Below are 21,916 nucleotides of genomic sequence, written 5' to 3'. Positions count from 1 at the left end.
AAACATTAGTCTAATATAGACTAAATATTCCAGCTAACAGCTGATTCGCAAAACAAAAATGTTTGAGTTTGCGACCTGCTTTAAGAATTCGTCGAAGAGCTTCTTGTTTTCCGTTAACAGATATAAAGAATTCCCTGGAGGAATGCCTGGAGGTATTTCTAAAGGAATTCCTGGCGGAATTCCCAAAGAAACCCCTAGAGGATTCCATAAGGCAATTCCTGAAGAAATGCCTGAAGGAACCTCATGAAAATTTCTGGAGACATGTTTGTAGGAATCCCTGCATAAATTCCATGAAGAATCCATAAAGAAATGCCTGGAAGAATTCATGGAGAAATACTGAAGCACTTTCAAGAAGAATCCCTGGAGAAATTCCTGGAGGAATCCCTGGAAGAATTTCTTGAAGAAATCCAAAGATCAATTCCTGAGGAAATTCTCTAGGAGGAGTTTCTGAAAAATCCCAGGAATAAGTACTGAAGAAATCGTTGAAATTCCTGCGGACATCCTGAAGGAATCCTTCAAAGATTACGTAGAGGAATCCATCAAGCAGTTCCTGAAGGAATCGCTGAAGAAGCTCATTGGAGAAGATTTTCGGAAGCAATCTTAAGAGGAATTCCTTAGAGAATTTCTAAACAATTCCTGGAGGAAGTCTTAGATTAATTCCTAGATGAGTTTCTGAAAGAATTCCAGGAGAAATTTTAAGAATCCCAAGAACAGTTTTTGGAGGCGTTTTTTTTAATAATCCCTGAAGTTGTTTCTGATAGAATCACAGAAGGAATTCCCATGTGAATTCCTGGAGGAATTCTCGGAGGAATTTTTGACTAATCCTTATGAAGAATCCCGGGAGCAATCCCATGAGGAATGCCTTAGGGTATCTCAGGAGAGTTGTTTTTGTCAAATTCCTGGAAGAATTTCCGTAGTAATCTCTGAAGAAATAGCTGCAGAAATATCTTAAAAGATCTCTGGAACCTCCTGAGACGCTCTTGAGACCCCCTTAAGGAGAAACACCAGAAAATACAAATAAGGTTGCCACAGTGGCCGACCTGGACCCCTACTCACTTCGAATGAGTGTAATCAGTTTCGTACCTTTTAATTCCGCCCTATGTTGCTTATCCTTTGACAGATACGCGTATTTCGACTACCACTTGTGATCTTCCTCAGTGTCAGTAATCCACTGGAAGAGGGTATTCTGCTTAGAGGGTTCGAAAAGTCGGTACAAGACACCTACTCACGTTTTCAAGAGCACTAATCTTAAAAATTGGTAAACATACATACATTTATTTGTTCCACATCATTAAGACAAGACATAATCAACAATAGTACGCCACAATACTCGGTTTGTGGCTGCCGCTCTCCATCCTCGGTCACGCCCAATGCTCGCCAAGTCACGCTCCACCTGGTCCGCCCATCGTGCTCTCTGCGCTCCACGCCTTCTTGTGCCAACCGGATCCGTTGCAAACACCAGCTTTGCAGGGTTGTTGTCCGGCATTCTTGCAACATGCCCTGCCCACCGTATCCTTCCGGCTTTGGCCACCTTCTGGATGCTGGGTTCGCCGTAAAGTGCAGCGAGCTCGTGGTTCATCCTTCTCCGCCACACACCGTTCTCCTGCACACCGCCGAAGATCGTTCTTAGCACGCGTCGCTCGAAAACTCCGAGTGCTTGTAGGTCCTCCTCGAGCATGGTCCATGTCTCGTGCCCGTAGAGGATTACCGGTCTTATTAACGTTTTGTACATGGTGCATTTGGTGCGTGGGTGAATCTTTTTCGACCGCAGTTTCTTCTGGAGCCCGTAGTAGGCCCGACTTCCGCTGATGATACGCCTCCGAATTTCACGGCTCACGTTGTTGTCAGCCGTCAGTAAGGATCCGAGGTAGACGAATTCCTCCACCACCTCGAAAGTATCCCCGTCTATCGTAACATTACTGCCCAGATGGATCCGGTCGTGTTCGGTTCCGCCTACCAGCATGTACTTTGTTTTTGAGGCATTCACCACCAGTCCGATCTTTGCTGCTTCGCGTTTCAGGCGGGTGTACAGTTCTGCCACCGTTCCAAATGTTCTAGCGATAATGTCCATGTCGTCCCAAAGCACACAAATTGACCGGATTTTGTGAAAATCGTTCCCCGGCTGTTGAGCCCGGCTCGTCGCATCACACCTTCCAGCGCGATGTTGAAGAGTAGACATGAGAGTCCGTCACCTTGTCGCAGTCCCCGGCGAGATACGAATGAACTGGATAGTTCACCCGAAACCCTTACGCAGTTTTGCACACCGTCCATCGTTGCTTTAATCAGTCTAGTCAGCTTCCCAGGAAAGCCGTTTTCGTCCATGATTCTCCATAGCTCTGCGCGGTCGATACTATCGTATGCCGCTTTGAAGTCGATGAACAGGTGGTGCGTTGGAACCTGGTATTCACGGCATTTCTGGAGGATTTGCCGTACGGTAAAGATCTGGTCCGTTGTCGACCGGCCGTCGATGAAGCCGGCTTGATAACTTCCCACGAACTCATTTGTTTTAGGTGACAGACGACGGAAGATGATCTGGGATAGCACTTTGTAGGCAGCATTCAAAATAGTGATCGCCCTGAAGTTCTCACATTCCAAATGGTCGCCTTTCTTGTGAATGGGGCAGATTACCCCTTCCTTCCACTCCTCCGGTAGCTGTTCGGTTTCCCAGATCCTGACTATCAGCCGATGCAGACAGGTGGCCAAAATTGGTAAACAAATGTGTTTGATTTGGAAAAGCTGCCTCTTTTTGCGAGTGAGCAAAGCCAGGATAAACAAGTGCGGCTTGATTCGATGCTTTGTTCGTCAGATTTGAGCCTCTAAAGTTTGTATGCAAAATTGCAATGAGATTACTTGATGGTTCAATTCAAATGCCCCTGAAACCTCCTGGTACCCCCAGGTACTGCATGATACCCTCTAAAATGATCATGAAACCCCCAGAGACTATCAGGAACTCTCCTGGAACCCCCTGAGACTCCCTGGAACTCCCTGAAGCCCCATTTTAGGACCTTGAAACCCCTCTAAACGCCCTTATAAGACCTCCTGCTACCCCCCAGTAACCCCTGGATCCCCTTCAAATATCACTGAGATATCATGGTGCAACCTACCTTTGCTCTTCCCCAGGCCACCATTGTCATAGTTGTTACCATTTTTTTACATTTTCTTGAGCACAATATTGGTTCTGAGTAGCTCAAGCCGGATACCCTGACGTAGTGGTCACACGTTCGCTTCATATGCAGATGGTCATGTGTTCGATCCCAGCCCCGGTATTGCAGTTTTTCGCCAGTCCCAGTTATGTAAAATATTTAAACTTCTATATGTAACAATCCTGAAGAAATGGAATGGTTCTGTCTTCGACAAAGTTGTGCAACAAGCTGAGAACTACCTGACAATTGGGTCATTAATTCGGGATTAATCCGCTAGGTGACTCCTAGTGCCAAAATACATAAATACGTATATCTTGAAACTCTCATGATCTAGTAGTATGCCGTTTTCAGCAAAGTTGTTCTGTAGCTAAAGAACTTTCTAGAAACGGCGGCCTTGGTTCGAACTTCTTCCGCTAGACGGCACCAGCAACAAAACGTTCAAGCATGTATTGTTCAGAAGTCGGATATGCTAGAATGATGCTGCCTTCAGCAGAGATGTTCAGAGCTGTGGTGAAGGAGAAGATAATGAAGTCCTTGATTCGTAAATTATCCGATAGATGTCTGCTAGGGGACACCCCAGGTTGCATTTTGATGACTAATTTGTATTGTAGAGGTTTTAAGAACGGTCATATATTTGGTTACCTTTTATTTTAGTTTTATTATGGTTTTAAGAACCTCCCCTAATCTTTTTGAATTAAAATGCTACTTGGGACAGACACCATTTGGACGTTCTAACTTTTATATCTTAAAATACGAAAAGCTCTATGCAGTTTTCAGCAAAGTTGTTCAACAAGCTCGAAACTCTTTGGTAATGGAGACAATATTTCGGAATTTATTCGCTAGATTGCGTCTAATGGCACAAAAAATGTAAATCTCGAAGCTTTAACCCAGTCAACCAGTGATCGTATAAGATGTTGCATAAGATGTTGAAGTGGAGGCGATATGCGTACATTTTACATGCACGTAAATAGAGGCATGCATGCTAATGGCCTCCACTATATCATCTTATGAAACATCTTATAATATTCTTATATCACTACTGATTGTCTCGGAAGGATATCATTTTTGGGCAGACCTGTTCAGAGCTTCAGAGGCATGATCTCCCAACAACCAACACCTTTTTCATTGATAACTAAATTTGATTGGATGTTTCTTCTCAGCTCTGTACTACAGCCTACAGCTAGAGAAAAGCAGCCTGTATAAATCCCTGGAGGAGTTCCAGGCAGAATACATAGAGGAATCTCAGGAGAAAATGGTTGAGGAACTCCTAGAGAAACTCCCGGCGTAATGTTTGAGAAAATTCCGGAGGATTTTTTTGGAAATCCTTGGTAGAATCTACACATAAGGAATTTTAAGGAAAATCCATGAAAGAATTCCAAGAGGAACTCCTAAGTTTCGGGAGGAATCCTTGCTGAATTTTCCCCCTCAGTCCAAATCTCTAGAGAAACTACTGTCAAAATCCCAAGAGCAATCTATGGAGAATTCTCTCGAGAAAACCTCTGCGAAATTCCTAGAGGAATCCCTGGAGGAAATCTTATTTCCGGAATTAGTCCTTGTGGAGTCCTAATAAGAAAGCCTGTAAAAATACTGTTGGGACTTGATCTATCGACCCACAACACGTAAGGGAGTAAGGCCTCCGGAAGAACAATTCCTTGGGGGTAAGTAGTTCCCTTTCGCTGCCTATCTCCACGATCCATATTTGAAAGGAATTTAGCTCCCCTGGATCCTTCCAGCGTTCTCGGATTCTTCCATCAGTCACATTTAACCAGTTATTTTGCATACACACTGCTTATTAAACTCAATTTACACAAACTACATTTAATACCCTTGTCAAGTATTTACATACACAGTTAAACAGACTCTCATAGTTCGGTAAAATATATTACCGAAACTGATCGGTAATCTCAAGTTTTACAGATGTTTCGGTAAATGGGCCATTGTTGACTGTCAGTTCTGCTGAACTTCGGTGATTTCAGGTAGGCCTGTAAACTTTTTTTAACGGGAAAGTCTGTAATTTATTTGAACCACCGATGACTGTGATATATTTTGCGGAAGTTTCGGTAACCAGCCTAATAGTTCACCGACTTCGGCAATCCTGAAGATCATCATTCACAGTTCCACCATATTTGTTTACCTTAGCCGCAGATGACTGCGGATCTCGTGCTCCTCGTGCTCCAAACAAAAGTATTTTTTCGCATCTGAAGGAAAAACTGGAGGACAAATTGAGGTAAGAAACGCTATAAATTTTCCCTCATCACAAAATTGAGATGGAATTGTAACGCGATTTGGTTTCAGATCGTTGACTTCCCGAACTCTGATTTTGCCTTGGATCCAGTACGGGAAGCCCTCATCTTTCTTCCTGCTGCCAGAGTGTACATACATACAGTCTCCAGTAGAAGATGCTTGTTGAACACACCCAATAACAGATGCTGCAATGTTGCATCTTCCACTGTAAAACTGATGAGCATCCGAGCAGAAATCAAAGTCCCAGTGCCAGTAGGATATGGCAAACAAGTGGTGTAGATACTACAGAGCAGCTTGTTTCAACTGTTCCAAATTTAAAGTTTGTTGTTAATTTACTGACTTTAATTGGCTTCTTTAACGGTGTTGAGATATTTCCATATTCTAAATCTGCATGCAAAACTGAGCCGAAATCCAAATTTTCATGAATTTTGGTGCCCGGGAACCTATTTAAAAATCAATTTGAAGTTTGTATGGGAGTGATTTGTCGAATCACCCCTCGTCGCATTTTGTACTGGGCGGAGCTGTCAAGCAGTTGCCCAGCTGTCAAAAGGTGATTTCGAAAAATCTCTTCGAAATCGATTTTAGGTACCAAAATAAAGTTCTAAAAATCTGAAAAAAATCATAGTAGTTCAGAAAAAGGTGCTCTTTCGTATAAAATCAAAAAATCAATACATTTTTCTTAATTTAAAAACCCAATTAGTGCAAATAAACGTTTGACTTCATAAAAAGGTATTTTCACTAGTACACTAGTCTTATTATAAGTCCCTGGCGACTGCCTAAGTATCAGAGCTAGCTGAATAACAGTTTCTTAAGCTAAAGTTTTCTTAAGAGTAGTTTGTTCCACTCTTGTACAGCAAAAATGTTTGTTGGGCGTTCAATTTATAGCCTGAATATGCACTGAATCTTACAAAGCCAGGTCTCTTCTCGATCGACCCGCTTCGATCGTGTAATGATGAAGTTATTGCTGTACTCTCTGTTCATTCTCAGGAGATCCTCATCTTAGATGAAACGTTTCAGCAGAGGCGTCTCTCAGGGTGGGTTAAGGGGTCACGTAGCTCCCAAACAAATACCAAGTGAAATTCTTCGATAAACTTCTTGTGAGTTTCCTAAAGAAAAACCTTGTTAGACCCGTGAGGAGCATTCCTGGTAAACCCCTTGTGTAGTCTTTGGTGAAATTCTTAGAAAAATCCTCGAAAGCATGCTTGGAGAAATACCGTCAAACCCCATAGTAAAACCCCATACTATACCTAGATAAATATCCTGTGGTGTTTAATCAAATAGACTGAAAGAGGTTCTAACAACCATCCTGACCCCAAAATAAGAGTTTTTATTGTAAAATATAATGTTTAAGGGCGGTTCTCCAAGTCTCTTCAGGACTAATTGGTCATCAAAATGTTCTAGGGTTGGCTGAGGACCTAGTGAAAACCCTTCAAGAAAACTTTTGGTAAACTCTTCAATGAATATCTTGAGAAACTCCTGAATAAATCCCTGAATTAATTCCTATTCAGATTGCCAAAACAAACGACTGATTAAAGTAACGATGGACGGTGTGCAAAACTGCGTAAGGGTTTCGGGTGAACTATCCAGTTCATTCGAATCTCGCCGGGGACTGCGGCAAGGTGACGGACTCTCATGCCTACTCTTCAACATCGCTATGGAAGGTGGATGCGACAAGTCGGGCTCAACAGCCGGGGAACGATATTCACAAAATCCGGTCAATTTGTGTGCTTTGCGAACGACAAGGACATTATCGCCAGAACATTTGGAACGGTGGCAGAGCTGTATACCCGCCTGAAACGCGAAGCAACAAAGGTCGGACTGGTGGTGAATGCCTCAAAAACAAAGTACATGCTGGTAGGCGGAACCGAACACGACCGGATCCGTCTGGGAAGTATGTAATGCTACGATGGACAACGATACCCTCGAGGTGGTGGAGAAATTTGTCTACCTCGGATCCTTACCGATGGCTGACAACAATGTGAGCCGTGAAATTCAAAGGCGCATCATCAGCGGAAGTCGGGCCTACAAAAGGGCTCCATAAGAAACTGCGGTCTAAAAAGATTCACTCACGCACCAAATGCACCATGTACAAAACGCTGATAAGACCGATGGTCCTCTGCGGACACGAGACATGCACCATGCTCGAGAAGGACCTTTATGCACTTGGAGTTTTCGAGCGACGCGTGCTTAGGACGATCTTCGGCGGTGTGCAGGAGAACGGTGTGTGGCGGAGAAGGATGAAGCATGAGCTCGCTGAGCTTTACGGCGAACCCAGCATCCAGAAGGTGGCCAAAGCCGGAAGGATACGGTGGGCAGGGCATGTTGCAAGAATGCCGGACAACAACCCTGCAAAGTTGGTGTGCGCGACAGATCCAGTTGGCACAAGAAGGCGTGAAGCGCAGAGAACACGATGGGCGGATCAGGTGGAGCGTGACTTGGTGAGCATCGGGCGTGATCGAGGATGGAGAACGGCCGCCACGAACCGTGTATTATGGAGACATATTGTTGAATCAGTTTTATCTTGAATTTGATGTAATACTAAATAAATGAAAATGAATGGACAAAGATTCCTTGGACTTTTTAACTGTGTAATTTGCTCATTGCAGAACTCAAAGAAGATGATAATGGTAGAAAACAAAATAAGAAAACGGAATGAGAAATAAGGAACTACATAAAAATAGAAAAAGAAAACAATTTTCCTGAAGCCAGATATTTTCGGAACTAATAAAAACACAAGAACAAAACAGTAACGGATCCGTCTTAAAGCATTCAGCATTGCGTTTTTACTTTGTTTTATTATTATTTTAAATCTTTGTCTAATAAATAAATATCATAATACATCGAAATATAAGAAGATAGTGACAAATCCACAGCGTCACAATGTGCAACCATTCAGAGGTGCTTCCCGGTAGTGTTACATCCGATTTAACATCTTTCATAATATCATTTTTCTCTTGATTTTATCAACAGCGACAATTTGATTCCTCCAAAATAAAAGTTCGAACAAAAATTAACCCAATTAATTCGAAAGAACAAAACAATTAAAATGATAACATCGCTCGATGATTTGTATGTTTGTGCAACAGTTTTCGAAACGGTTTGTTGGGAAACCGCCCAGCAATAGTCGAATCCGCGCTCCTCGGCGGTAGGTACAGGTGATCGGTACAGATGACGCTGCGGAAGCGCATTCGACTGGTTTCTCCACTTCCGGAAGGCGATGACAGTTCATAAACGGTTGCACCACCCTGTGACGCTGGATTGTTGTTGTTCTTGGATCTTGTTGTTGTTGTTGCAGCCAACTGGTTGGCAAGTTCATATTGTCAAAAGCAGCATAGTAATGCGGTTCGATAGATCGATCGATCGGATGGTGTTTTCGATCGTGGTGTTTTCCGATTTGGTTTTCTTGTATGATTACGATGATCGTGGATTGGTACTGGATGGTGGTGGTGGTGTGGTTGTTGATGGGAATGGTGAACCGTGCTGGAAGCCGGGGGCTTCCAGGGCCACCGCACGTCGAGCGCCCATCGCGGCGGGCGTCTATTCCTTGAGGATGAGTTCGACGAAGGCGGTGTCCAGGTCGTCTCCGATTTCCCTGTACTTCTCCTTCTCCATGACGAGTTCGTCTGTTGTTGGGGTTGGTCGTTACGGGCGTTGATTTGGGTAAGATTAGGAAGGGAGTCGGGGGATAGTTCGGAGACAAATAAATAAGAAATACAAAACGAAATAATAATTAGAAACAATATCCGGAAATGTAACCGTTGGAAAATAAATAAGATAAATTGAAAATAAAATTGTAACGTTACCTAGTAGCGGCGGTGAGGTTAAGTAAGCACAACTCTAGCTTGGAAGTAAACGGTAGTAAAGTTTGAAGCCATTCCAAAAAAATATTCGCATTCAGGTTGTTGGTTGGTCCCCACGGTTGGATTCGTACCAGGGTGTATGTTGCACATAGTGCAGATGGATTTTCTCAAGCGATCATAGAATACCTACTTAGCTGATAAAAAGTCAAGGTCGTCAAGGAGGAAATATGCTTCTTCTTTGTATTTTTAAGGAGAACTACGTTTTCTAACTAGTTTTATTTGTAAGAGCGTATCCAGCAATTCAATCAAGGAGGTAACAGTACCAGAGGCACGTTCTCCTCCTTTTTGATCAAGCAGCTCATATAACTAATTGCAACACGATGGTTTTCAACATAAATCAATTATATTTGAAAAGCATTATTAAGGATTTTTTTCTGAAACTAAGCAGATTTTTTTCAGAAGTTTCTAGTAGGTTTTTTTAATAGTACTTTCAAGTATTTCACCAGAATTTTCTATATTTTTTATTTACTTTTAATTAAAGTTTATTGAAGGTTTCCGACGGGCTTGGTGGTCTAATGGCTGCCACTTCTGATTCGTATGCAGAAGGTCCTGGGTTCAATCCCTGGCCCGTCCCTTTTCTCCTACTTTATATCTTTCTCCCTCCTCTCTACATATACAACTCATGTATAATATGTTCATAGCCATTGCTAGAACCAAAAACGGTTGAAATGCCGTTTCCTTTTCCTTCCAACCTTCACAGCACAGTGTTAATCTATCAGTTTACACCCACGAGTTATGCAATCAAGCGAACTGTGCCGCATCCCCTTAATAGTAATAATTACACAAGTCTGGCATCCACGCACCAATGTGTGAACCCTTTGCCAACTATATCCCACAAACAATCGGACATCCGCATGAATTTGTGCAGATGCAGAGGTATATTCGGTCTGCTGTGGATACAAACGATTGCAATCATCACTTCCTTCCCCTTCCCCACATTGACCTGCAACCTGACGTGGCAGGCGCCATTGTCGCCTAAAAATAGAGATCACCAACGCTCACACACTGAAGATGTCTGCTAGTCGCAGACAGAGATCTCGTTGGTTCCTTGTGTGAGTGTAGCTGGTCTGGCGATACTGGAGTAGCATCCACGGGCGGTCAATCAAGCTAAAGCTCAAGTTTATTGAAGGTTTCCTCTGAACCATCATCCGTAAATGTATCTATCGCTTTCTTATGCAGATTTTTTGAAATTAATCGAAGCTTTCAAAGAAAATAAAGTAAAAAGGGCTTCAGAAATTCTTAATAAGAAGCTTTCTAGCGAACCTTTTTCAAAATTAACCCCGAATTTTCTTCTACCTGTTATTCACCCGATTCTATATTTAACCGATTGTGATGGAATTTTGTACACACGTAGGCACGATTTGTACTATCGGTGTACAGAAAATCAAATTCATTGGCTCAAAATGGTAGCAAAAAACACCAACCGCGCGAAAAAAAAAACAATCTGGTGTATCTGTTTCTTTCCTCTAAATTCAAACTTCTGGTGTTCCATAGATCTTTTTTTTTTTTGGAAAGTTTACAAATATGTTCAGTTTTGTAAAAAGTAAATCAATTTTAATTGAAGATCATAAATTTCAAGAAGAATTTCATAAAAACACGCTGTAACACCTAAAATTCTTCTAAGCTATCGAATAGTAACAAAAAATTTTGAGATAAAAAAAGGAAAATGCGACTGAATTTGTCCAATTCAGATTTTCCTAAAAAAAATCCGCAACTAAGACTTAATTTTCTAGTTTGGCTACAAATTATTACAAAAGTTACATCTGGACTAAAGTCTGTAGGATTATCGGGAATTCCTTCAGCACTCCGAGGAAATGCCTTACTTTGTTGAATGCTCTAGAAATTAAGTTAGAAAGACAGTTCCCCCATAGATTCCCCAACAAATATGTGCATCAAAGAAGTCCTTGAATAATTCGTCCATGAATCCATTATTTCTGTTTAAAATCATTCAGAAATGTAAGTTTGTAAATGATCTCAAGATCTATTGGAAATAACAAGAAAAATAATAATGTTACAACATATTTTCACGAAAATAATTGAGGAACATTTCCAAAAAAATCAACAAAACTTCTATGAAAAACTGGTTTTGAGGATATACCAAAGTACCCAGACAACCAGGAGTCGCATAAGGATGAACGCATTACATCGTATAAAGTACTATTATAAGTTCTAATCACATGTATGTATAGCGGAAGGACAATTTTCATCATTTTTTTTTGAACTTATTACGGTATATCTGATAAAGTCGTATGAAAATACAAATCAACTTATATAAGGTATGGCTTTAAAATATCTTTATATTTTATTGCAGCGAATATAACGTATTCGCATAAGCGTGAAAATGAATTCGAAAAATGCCAAATAAACTCGATTATTTAATTATGCCAGTTTAATTCGCATTGGTGTGGGAATGAAATCGCATAAATGTAAAAATATACTCGTCAAAGTATCTGTATGGTTTAAAAGTCAGTTTTTTTGTATTGTCCCGCCAACGCACGTGTATAACCTCCACGCTTGTATGCATGAGGCACTTCTGCTGAATATCATGCGATGTACCTTTACCGTATAAAGGAAAATAAGTTATCTGCTGGGCTCTAGAATATTTCTTCATAAAATACAACCCATACCTCTATTGATTCCAACACACCATTTTTAGGCTGATCCACCAAAATGGAGCACTATAGAAAACTAATTTAAGACATTTTAGCAACATTCAAATAAAAAATTTCAATGGTATTATTTGCCCAATAATAAATCAAAAAACTTTTAAAAACAACAGAACCTTAACCATGAACAGAAACATCCCAAAACATATTCTACACTAAAATCTCTTGCTACTAAAAATTCATTTGAGACTGCAAAGTTCCAAGGTTTTTCCAAATGTAATTCTCTGATAATTATTCATTGCAAATTCTAAGGAAATCCCTGATAAAACTTGCTGAAAAAATCATTGTTGAGAAGTTTGTTCGATATACTCAAAACAATTCACAGAAGAAGTCATAAATAAATAAAGAATCCAGACATTTAAAATGTCATACAAAAAAATAACTACCCTTCGAGCCACATTTTAAAAATGAAATGAGCATGCATTCTTGGAGAAAATGTTTATGGAATTCCAGGATGTCTTAAATTACAGATTTTTATGTAGAGCATTTATATATTCCTCTTCATATTTAGGAAACAAAATATATGATGCTGAAAATCTGATTTTTTTTTTGTAGAAACTGTCAAAAAATCTTTCCCAAGTTTAATTAAAAATAAAGACTGGACTCGAAAAAAATGAGACACACATTGCGCACACAAAAAAACTGGTTTTTTTTACCAGAAATAGCATGTTATGTGTAGTTATTACCATAACAATTTCGTCAAAATTGGTTTAGTATTGACGCAGATATTGTCGATACAATAAAATGTGATTTTGAAAACATTGGGCATTCATTTTAAAAATTGTTTAGGCTATAACTTTATTATTAGGTCATCGAAACGTCTGAAAATTTGACTGTACGTTCTCCAAGTAAGGCATAATAACTAGCGAAAATTTCATCATAATTACAAAAACGGATTTTTATAATTTTGGGCATTTTCTAACATTTTAAAATCATTGTGCACTATTTTGAATGTAGAACTGGCAACACTGTCACGATTTTTCTTTAACAGAGTGAAATTGTTGTTTCAGTGTAAATTTCAGACATTTTGATTGAATAGTTTCAAAGTTAGAGCAGTTTGAATTTCACTATACCAAAAAACACATCTGCTTATTGTGACATTTCACTATAACTTTTTAACGGTTTGATCTAATTAAATGAAATTTCGACACAATACTTTTACATACTTTACGTACAAAAAAAAATCATTCAAATCGGTTAAGTTTTTTTGGCTCTACAGTTTTAGGTAAAAAAGTGTTTGTTTTCCCAAGGTTCTCATATGGTAAGTATCTTGTTTCGACGATATCTCCGCCAAAACTTATTTTGTGTGTCTCACTTTTTTCGAGCCCAGTCTTTAAACAAATTGTTACGCATATTTGATATTGATGAAAAACATCGCGAAAATGTATGCCTCCAAAATGTGTTACCATTCTTTTGATTGAATTTTTAAGTTTTGCGCAATTGCCCTAAATTGACCTAAATTTCTGCAGCGAATAATAATCTGAATTTTGTAGGCAATTTTGGTGAATGAAATCACCAAAGAATACGAAACCTAAGCCATGAAGAGTCCAAAAGTGCCAGCTGATAAATAGTCTTGAATAATCCTTTCGGAATATTTTTTTTTTGTTTACCACTTATTTCTGAATTGCCCTTCGGTACTTTTTTGACTAGATTAAAACAGCAGTACGATCTCGGTAGTATCGGTAATCGATTTTACTGATGTTCAGTAAAACAAGTGTCAAAATCGTATGGAAAAGGTAAACAATGCATTTTTGCTGAACGAGCTCGGTGCTCAGCAGTTTTAATCTCGTCAAAAAATTACCGAACTCGGTAATCAAATTTCTTCACAGATGGTTCGAAAATGAATAATCTGACAGGCTCCGGAATCTATGGCCCTAGAACAAAAATCTCTGTCCACTTAGGACAGTGGCCCACAGTATTTCAGGCGGAAATATATGCAATATTAGAATGCGTGTTATTATGCCTGAGGAGAAAGTATAGGTTTGCAAAAATATGTATTTTCTCTGACAGCCAAGCGGCACTTAAGTCGCTTAATAACTACACTTGTAAGGCGCTGTCCATAAACTACGTAGACTTTTTTCGGCCATCTCAGACCCCCCCCCTCCCCCCTCGTAGACTTTTGTTCATACAAAATTTTCGAAATTTGTATGGAGCGTAGACTTTGACCAGACCCCCCCGTCCCCCCCGAAGAGTCTACGTAGTTTATGGACAGGCCCTAACTCAAAGCTAGTGTGGGAATGCATTCTGGCTTTGAAAAACTTATCCATACGCAATCGAGTCTACCTATATTGGATCCCAGGACATACGGGTCTAGAGGGAAACGAGATTGCTGATGAGCTAGCCAGAAATGGATCTAATGAAAAGTTCATTGGCCCTGAGCCCTTCTGCGGGATCTCAGACTGCTCTGTAAAAATGGAACTGAACAAATATATGGTCAGTCAAATCACATCAAACTGGAATGCACTTCCCCATACGAGCCAATCTAAAAGGCTCGTAACGATAAACCCCAAGAAAACCCAACAACTATTAGGTCTCAACAAAAGGGATCTCAACATCTACACCGGTCTAATAACTGGACACTGCCCCTGCAGATACCATCTACAAAAGATCGGAGCAATCCAAACCTCAAATTGCCGCTTCTTTGACGAGGAGAGGGAAACATCAGAACCCATCCTCTGCTATTGCAGTGCACTCACTCAACGTAGGTTCAAAGTTCTCAGCAAGCCCTTTTTAGGGCCTGCTGACATATGGATCTTATCTCCCAAGGACGTGGTTGGCTTCATAAAGCTAGTCTCGCCAGAATGGGGGAGTCACATACTGTAACTCAGGATCTCTATTCATCAATAATAGATGGTCTTGAGTTCAGTCGATACCAAGGTATCTCAGTGACAAATATGTTACTGAGATAACTTGCGTACCTCACAGCAAAAGGGTATATCACAATAGTTCTAAAATCTGGACGCAGTGATCTTCACCCGACAAACGAGAGAAGAAGAAAGAATCAAAATTAAGTGTGTATATTAACGAAAAAAATCGGAAATTGTTTTATTGTATTTTGGAAAACTTTTTACGGAGCTTGTAGGAGAACAGGATGAGCTTCGAGGTGTATTTAGAACATGTTTTGAAACTTTAGGCTTCTATTTGGCTAAGAGTTCTAAGGGTATGGTCATGAATTGTTGAAACATTTCCGCAGAGAAACTGCTACAATAATTTAGGTCGCAAATTTATTTTATAAAATCTTTAATTTTGTTTTAAATTTTGTTATGCATTTCTGGTTGGGCACTTAAGTTTTTTTCTGATTTAAGCTAGTAATGGCAAAAATCTTAGCAAAATCTATAGATTCGTTGAGTATTTTGCAGAAAAAATATCTTCAGATACTGTTAAAAGTCTTCCCTCAAGATTGAATTGATTGATTGATTGATTTGTCTACATCATAGAGACTTTCAGCCCTTGGCTGGTTCGTCTCTTCCAGATTGAAAAGTTTTTCAAAAAAAAATATTCTTGAATAATTTGGATATATTTTTTTTCGGAATTTCCGTCAAAAAAAATCATAGAAATTTCACATGAAATTTGGTTGGAAGTTAAACTAGGAATTACTTTGGGAATTTATCTTGGATTTTTGCTAAAAACGCCTTTTCAGATTCCATGAGAAATATCACTGAAAATAGAACATATTTTCATTCTTCCACAACTCATTGCCAGAAGTTGGGTTCAGAGTTTTTTCGGAAGCTTTGGTTTGTTTTCAGAAACTCTCTAATTGCGTTAGAAATGTGTATGCTTTAATGCCACTAAAAACATTGCATGGTCATCATCCAGCAACTTCTTCTGATTGCGCTAGAAATTCCACTATAAATTCTCTTAGGAGCTTTCGCAGAAACAATCCCAGGGATTATGCTAGAAGTTTAACAAGGAATTTCTCCAAAGATTTTTGCTAAAAGTCTTTCTTACAATTTTGTATGGACTCTGACATGAATTTCGCCTGAATCTGTATGCTATAAGCACACTAGCTAAAGTTTTTTTTTATTTTAAACTAGCTGTACCCGGCAAACTTTGTCTTGCCTACTGCGTTTTTTGACTTTTTAAGTTGCTAGCCAAGACCAAGTCCCCGGTCAAAATGTACGGAAGACCAATTTTCAAAAACTCGCAATTTTCCCATGTTTTTTTTGCCTCATAAACCTTCCTTGGGTGAAAACTAACAGAACAAAACTAAAAAGACCAAAATCGGCCCTTCCGTTCGCAAGTTATGCGCGGTCCCACGTATGCCACTGCATTTATATATATATAGATATTTTTTGTCATCTTTTCCACGCCTCATTTCCAATTCTGGATTTTGATTATTAATGAAGTGGGAATCTTTTTTCTTAGCTACATTGTCGGAGGAACAAACTCTTCCACAAGGGTATCAATTTTTTTTATTTTTCATTCAATAAAGTGAACAACTCTAGAAAGAGCCTTAAAAGAGGCGATTCATAAACCACTTAGACTTTATGGGGAGAGGAAGGATTTGGCTAAAGTCAAAGCTCCATACAAATTTGAAATATTTGTGTCATTACTTGATAATTTCATTCAATTTTCAAAGCTATACAATTGAAACCATAGTGTTGAATACTTGCACAGCGAACTGGGTCATTAGGCCGAATGAGTTGATTTCTTTGATTATTATGAATGCATACATTTCGAAAGAACATTATTTTTAAGAAGGAAAAATATCTGATGGGAGATCTGGTAGAGTGACCGCCTAAAATCATAGTTTAGGATATATTAGTATGCCCTGCAAGCGAGGTATGTCGCAGGTTGACAAAATATCTTCTGAGAGAGTTCAAAAAAACATTTTACCATCATTTATGAAGGAGTTTTGAATTTCGACCTACTGACCCATTCGGCCTAACGTACTTCAGCCTAACGTACTTCGGCCTAATAACTTGTTACCCTTTCACAGACTGACAGTGCTGCTAAACCCGAGGGGGACGATACACGTTGTCCCAATTCGAAATATCTCAGAAAAAAAAAAAACAAAAAAAGACGAAAAAACGGAAAACCCGCAAAAGCTTTGCCGTCTTTCAGTGGATATGTCGACTTTTTACGGTTTGGGTTATCAAAGCTTGTGTCGTTCACCCATTTATAGTATGTACCACAGACAGGTTCCCAAACTAAGTGTAGAATTAGCTCATAAGTTAAAAAAAAGTAGTTAAAAAATAAGTTTAAAAAAATAAAATTTGAATCCCAAGCTTTTTTTGTCACGACACCATTTCAGATTTTTTTAAATTATCGCAGCGCACCAAAATATGCTTACAACAAAGTCTTATCCTTCTTCTTGAAATTACAGATCGAAATTGGCAATAAGAAATCATAGAAAACTTGCTGAAGCAAATTTACTTCTCCCAAACGTTATTTAAAAAAGGTTCTGCAAGCTTTCATAAGATTTTGAAATCATACATATTTTATCCCAGAAACTCTAGAAATTTGACAGCAGCTTGAGACTAAATCATTCATAATAATTCCAACAAAAAAATCTAAAACTGTTGTCAAGCTTAGAGTATTTCAACTGAATTTCAAATGTTTCACGGAAGTTGGTGAAAGTTTAAAATTTCTACGGGAATCGCCATACAAAACTATCATCATGGATTCCGTAGCTTTGAATTGATTCAAAACTCAAAAAATATGTCACATCGAGCTACGGTTGTGATATTGACGATAAATTGCAAGGATTCTGAGATAACACAAGCTATTGGTAAAGTCAGAAACATAACTGAAGCATAAAAATCAAAAAAAAAAAAAAACAATTGATTAAGATTTCTGGAACTTTGAAAATTTCAAAGTAAGATGAAAATCAAAATGTTTGGAGAGAATACAAACTTAGAAATTCTTAAAACATTCAAAAATTACAGAAAAAATACCAAATTGTTTCTTTAAGTTATAAGAATGTCACCAGGCATTTAACTACAATACGCTTCGAAAGAATTTCTCAAGCATGTTTGCTAAAACTTCCGGAAAACAATTGGAAGAGTTTTAAGAGGCATTACTTCGATCCCACTAAGGTTTTTTTTCATTAATGCGTTCTACTGGAAATCTAGAATGTTTCCAGAAGAAAAAAAAACAAGTAATTAGAAAACTTTTTCTAGAACTAGGTTTTCTTTGTGAATATACGAATGCTGGAAGATTCGTTTTCATGAGCTGCAGGTGCATGCCGGATTCCATTATAAGGAGTCGCGGTCTCAAACTTTCTGATATTTTGCGAACAGAATGCTGTATAAAGCTGAGTTTTTGACATTTTCTAAAACCAACTTTGATTAGTAATCGATCAAAATTTTAAAATTTCAGAAATTCTATGCAAATTCTATGCAAAAATGCCTCCAGCTAGTCCCGATTGCTGCTCGGAATTCTGGCTGGAGTTGGTCGGAAAATTGCACCATGAATTTTCCCAGAAATTTCACTCAATAGTACTTGAGCAGTTCCAGTAGTAATTCCTTGAGTAAAGGTAGTTTCTTGTGTCATCAGAAGTGTACTGCCTAAAACCTTAAAATTGTTGAAATCATCTAAGTTTCTAATATTGAAGCATATTTCCTCTTGTTGATCGACTAGCAGTATTGTAGGTAACGGGAGGCTTTTCTTTTTAGTTCATCTCTTTTGTCAGGTTAAGCCAGAATAGTGAACGAACGAGAACCACAACTCACAAGCACGTCGTGAAATAAATAAATAAACGAACCAAAGCACATTACAAAATAAATCAAGCAATTATTGAGTTTATTCAGTGGAAAATTAAAGTATAAATGTGAGATAGAAACTAGTTAACGGTTAACGGGCTCGAAGGCTGCTCGAACAAGTGAGATAAAATTGAGAACCATCCGGTCTTGTTTTAGAGAGTGAGTTTTAAAGGGAGTTCAAGCCAGCGACGCGTTAAATGAAAGTTAAACGGAAACAGTATAAAATAGATTCAGGAAAGAAGGAATAAGCGACATTTTGATGGTATGGCTTAGGACGCGGGTGCTTCTTCTGCTGGGGCGGCCTCCGCTGGAGCGGCTTCCGCCGGGGCGGCTTCGGCGGCTTCAGCTGGGGCGGCATCAGCAGGGGCAGCTTCCGCCGCCGGAGCAGCTTCACCCTCGGCAGGAGCGGCGGCAGCTTCACCTTCAGCGGGTGCCGGTGCGGCTGCGTCGCCACCTTCTGCCGGTGGAGCAGCGGCAGCGGCGGCTGCTTGTGCTTCGGCTTCAGCGGCCGTTTCGGCGGCAATGTCTCGCGGCGGCGTCGTGCCGGTGGCCGAGCGAACGTATGGGACTTCGGCACCCTCCGGTGGGAAGTGCTTCTGGAGCTCGAATGGGCTCGGAGTGCGCGGTTTGGCCTCCTCTGCCGGGGCTGCGGCCTCGCCGCCTTCTGCGGCAGGTGCGCCGGCTGCGGCGGCCTCCTCTTTGGGAGCCTCCTTGGGCGCTGGTGGTGGAGTCGGCAGCTTCGGTGGCGGTGGTGGAGTCTTCGGCTTCGGGCGACGCTCGGTCCAGATGGGATCGACGCCGGGGATGAGATCGACGAAGGCAAAGTCCAGATCGTCTCCGATCTCGGCGAAGCGAATCTTTTCGATGATAAGTTCGTCTGTGTTCGGAAGCCGCAGGGCGTCGCAGGTGTTGCCGGTGATGTTATTTGGTGCGCATTTTGGTGGTTTAGGTTTAGGATTGGGTTTTCAACGAAAGTTACGCAAATTAAGAGAAGAGAAAAGCACAACAGAAGCGATAAATATAAGAGATAGAAATAGATAGAACACATAGTTGGCAAACCATCTGGGAACGCATATACAGCAAATAAAACGCAGGCAAACTCGGCTTTAAATAAAATAATATATTATTATAAACACTCAAATATGATATCATTTTATAGTTGCTGTTGTTTTGTTGTTGTTGGGTTTTGTTGGTTTATTGGCAAAACGTTGAAATGAATGCTTTTGATTCCTAAATGCTAACAGTATTGATCGTGAAGTTTGCGTGTACACTTCTTCTCTCGAGCTTTGATCTGATCTGATTCCTGTCTGTGTGTTTGTGTACTCGGTTTCTGGAATGGACTTGACGGAATACCAATCCTTACCAATTAACTGCGCTTAGATTACGACGCAAGAGAAGACAAAAAATACTCGCGAAATGGCTTTGCCATGTTCTCCTCATCAATAAAATCCGGCTCGAAAAATCAATCGGAAAAGAAGCAATCGCTTGCCAAAACAACTGACGGATTGAAGGCACATTGAAATGTTAACTAAAACGAATTCCCATCCGGTTCTTCCGATTGATTTTCCACCGATCCTACAACTTTCTGAAATATCTCATGCTGTTCCTTAAAAACTATTCATAAAAAGAACTGCTCTTTCATAAATTATTCTCTGCATGCATTTAATCTGCTCCTTTCGGGTTTCTAAATAAAAATAGTGATAACTTATTGCAGAAAGAAACGAAACGTAAACTAAAATTAAGAAGAGGACTCAAGAGTAAAATCCTATCGAAACGAACGTACAGAGCGACGACGAGAGTAGATGCACGCGTTATACGAATTGAACCATTTTTTTGCTGTTGCCGAATTCATCGATTCCGCGGCATCTTCGAACTACTTAAATCTCTATGGGTGTGTAACCTTATCTGGATAGTTTTGCAAATGTATGTTTTCTTTTGTGCAATTCTTAATCATTGATAACATTTCGAAAATCGGTTTTGATTTTGTGGCGATTGTTCTTTATTTTACGGTGACACGCTGCACGCTAAAGTTGGAATGATCATTTTCCGCCTTTCAAAATGTTTTTATACAGCAAATAAATGCATTTGGTTGACATTAAATGCGCGACATTTCTTTAAATTCTACAAAACAACCGGAAGACAAAATAATTAAAAACGGAAAATAGGCATCTTGAAGGAGAAACAATAGTGAATTGTAAAATCAATCGAAAGGCGGCGCAATCGCAAGAATGTAAAATTAATGGGGCAGTAACGGATTTCCTTCTCTAATTTATTCACATAATCCTAGTAAACTTTAAGCTGTCCAGCATACTTGCTACTTAACAAGAGTAGAATGTCTTTTTTGATTGGCTTTGAACAGAGACAAAGAAAAAACTCGAATGTTAATGTACGCGGAATGTTCGTCCACTTGGCATGCGAATGTACAATAATCCTAATATAATCGAATAAACGCAAGTCGCACGCTACCGGGTTCCATTCGCCGGTAGATGTCACTCGCTTCTCAGTGGCATCCCCTATGTGTAATAACGTTTTGCTACCTTGACTTGTGTGCGGTCGCGTGAGTAGGTATTTGTATGTTGGTTGGTTGGTAAATGTGTGTTTGTGTTTGTGTATTGTTTCGTGACAGATCCTTCCTTAACGTTATACTTGTGGGTGTTGTTTGCAGCAGTATGTTAAGTGTGTCGTCTTCTTTGTTCTTCCAGCAAAACATAGACGAAGTAGAAGATGTGACAGCCTCAAATAACGCGATGAGAGTAACAGCAGCGAGTAGAACAACAATGCTGTCGGCGGAAGTAGTATTTGACGGCACCCGAGGACTAGTGTGGGGGCCCATAACTTTTCAGTGTTTCAGCATCTTTTCCGCCATCTTCTATTTTGTTGATTGGTGTATGGTTGCTGTTTGGAAGTTTGTTTGTAGTTGTAGTAGGCGTTGCAGTAGCATCCGTTGCCACGGTTACATGTTCTGAATGTCGTGCAGGGTTGCTTCCATCTCTTCCTGCAGCATTTTGTTCTTGGCACGCTCGTGCATTAGTTCGTCTGATGATTTTTTTTTTAGTGTAGACGATGATTGTTCGGTGTTGACGAGTTTGCATTGTATTGGTTTAGCGATACAGTTCACACAAGGATGCACGACGCGAGAAAATATATAGCAGCGCAGAGGTGTTATGGCACACAACATCGAAAACGGCATTTGGTTCAGGTCGTATTTAGGGTTTTAAGGGTTAACGAAAAATCACACATGAAAATAAAAGAAAAATGTTTCAGATAAAATAGGGTTAAATAATAAACAAAATTAAAAA

General features: G+C 39.8%; 1 protein-coding gene across 35 annotated transcripts in view; it reads right to left on the bottom strand.

Annotated features, from left to right (window-relative positions):
* Positions 1 to 21,916, bottom strand: part of LOC109431900 (tropomyosin-2) — a 164,621-nt gene that overhangs the window by 2,170 nt on the left and 140,535 nt on the right. For 13 of the 35 annotated variants that reach the window (XM_062842703.1, XM_062842701.1, XM_062842704.1 and 10 more), the window contains one exon: positions 18,625 to 19,494. The exons of 8 other annotated variants lie outside the window; for them this stretch is intronic. In XM_062842703.1, coding sequence (XP_062698687.1) covers positions 18,887 to 19,494 — 608 coding nt within the window. In that variant the 3' untranslated portion in view covers positions 18,625 to 18,886. Of the gene's footprint in view, positions 1 to 8,141; positions 9,011 to 18,624; positions 19,495 to 19,717; positions 21,654 to 21,916 lie in introns of those variants that run through there. 14 more of the 35 variants (XM_062842710.1, XM_062842708.1, XM_062842697.1 and 11 more) reach the window with 2 other exon arrangements.

The sequence above is a fragment of the Aedes albopictus genome, chromosome 3 (assembly GCF_035046485.1).
Source record: "Aedes albopictus strain Foshan chromosome 3, AalbF5, whole genome shotgun sequence".
Taxonomy (NCBI): domain Eukaryota; kingdom Metazoa; phylum Arthropoda; class Insecta; order Diptera; family Culicidae; genus Aedes; species Aedes albopictus.
The sequence above is the reverse complement of the archived record's forward strand: the minus strand, read 5'-3'. Positions and strand labels throughout refer to the sequence as shown.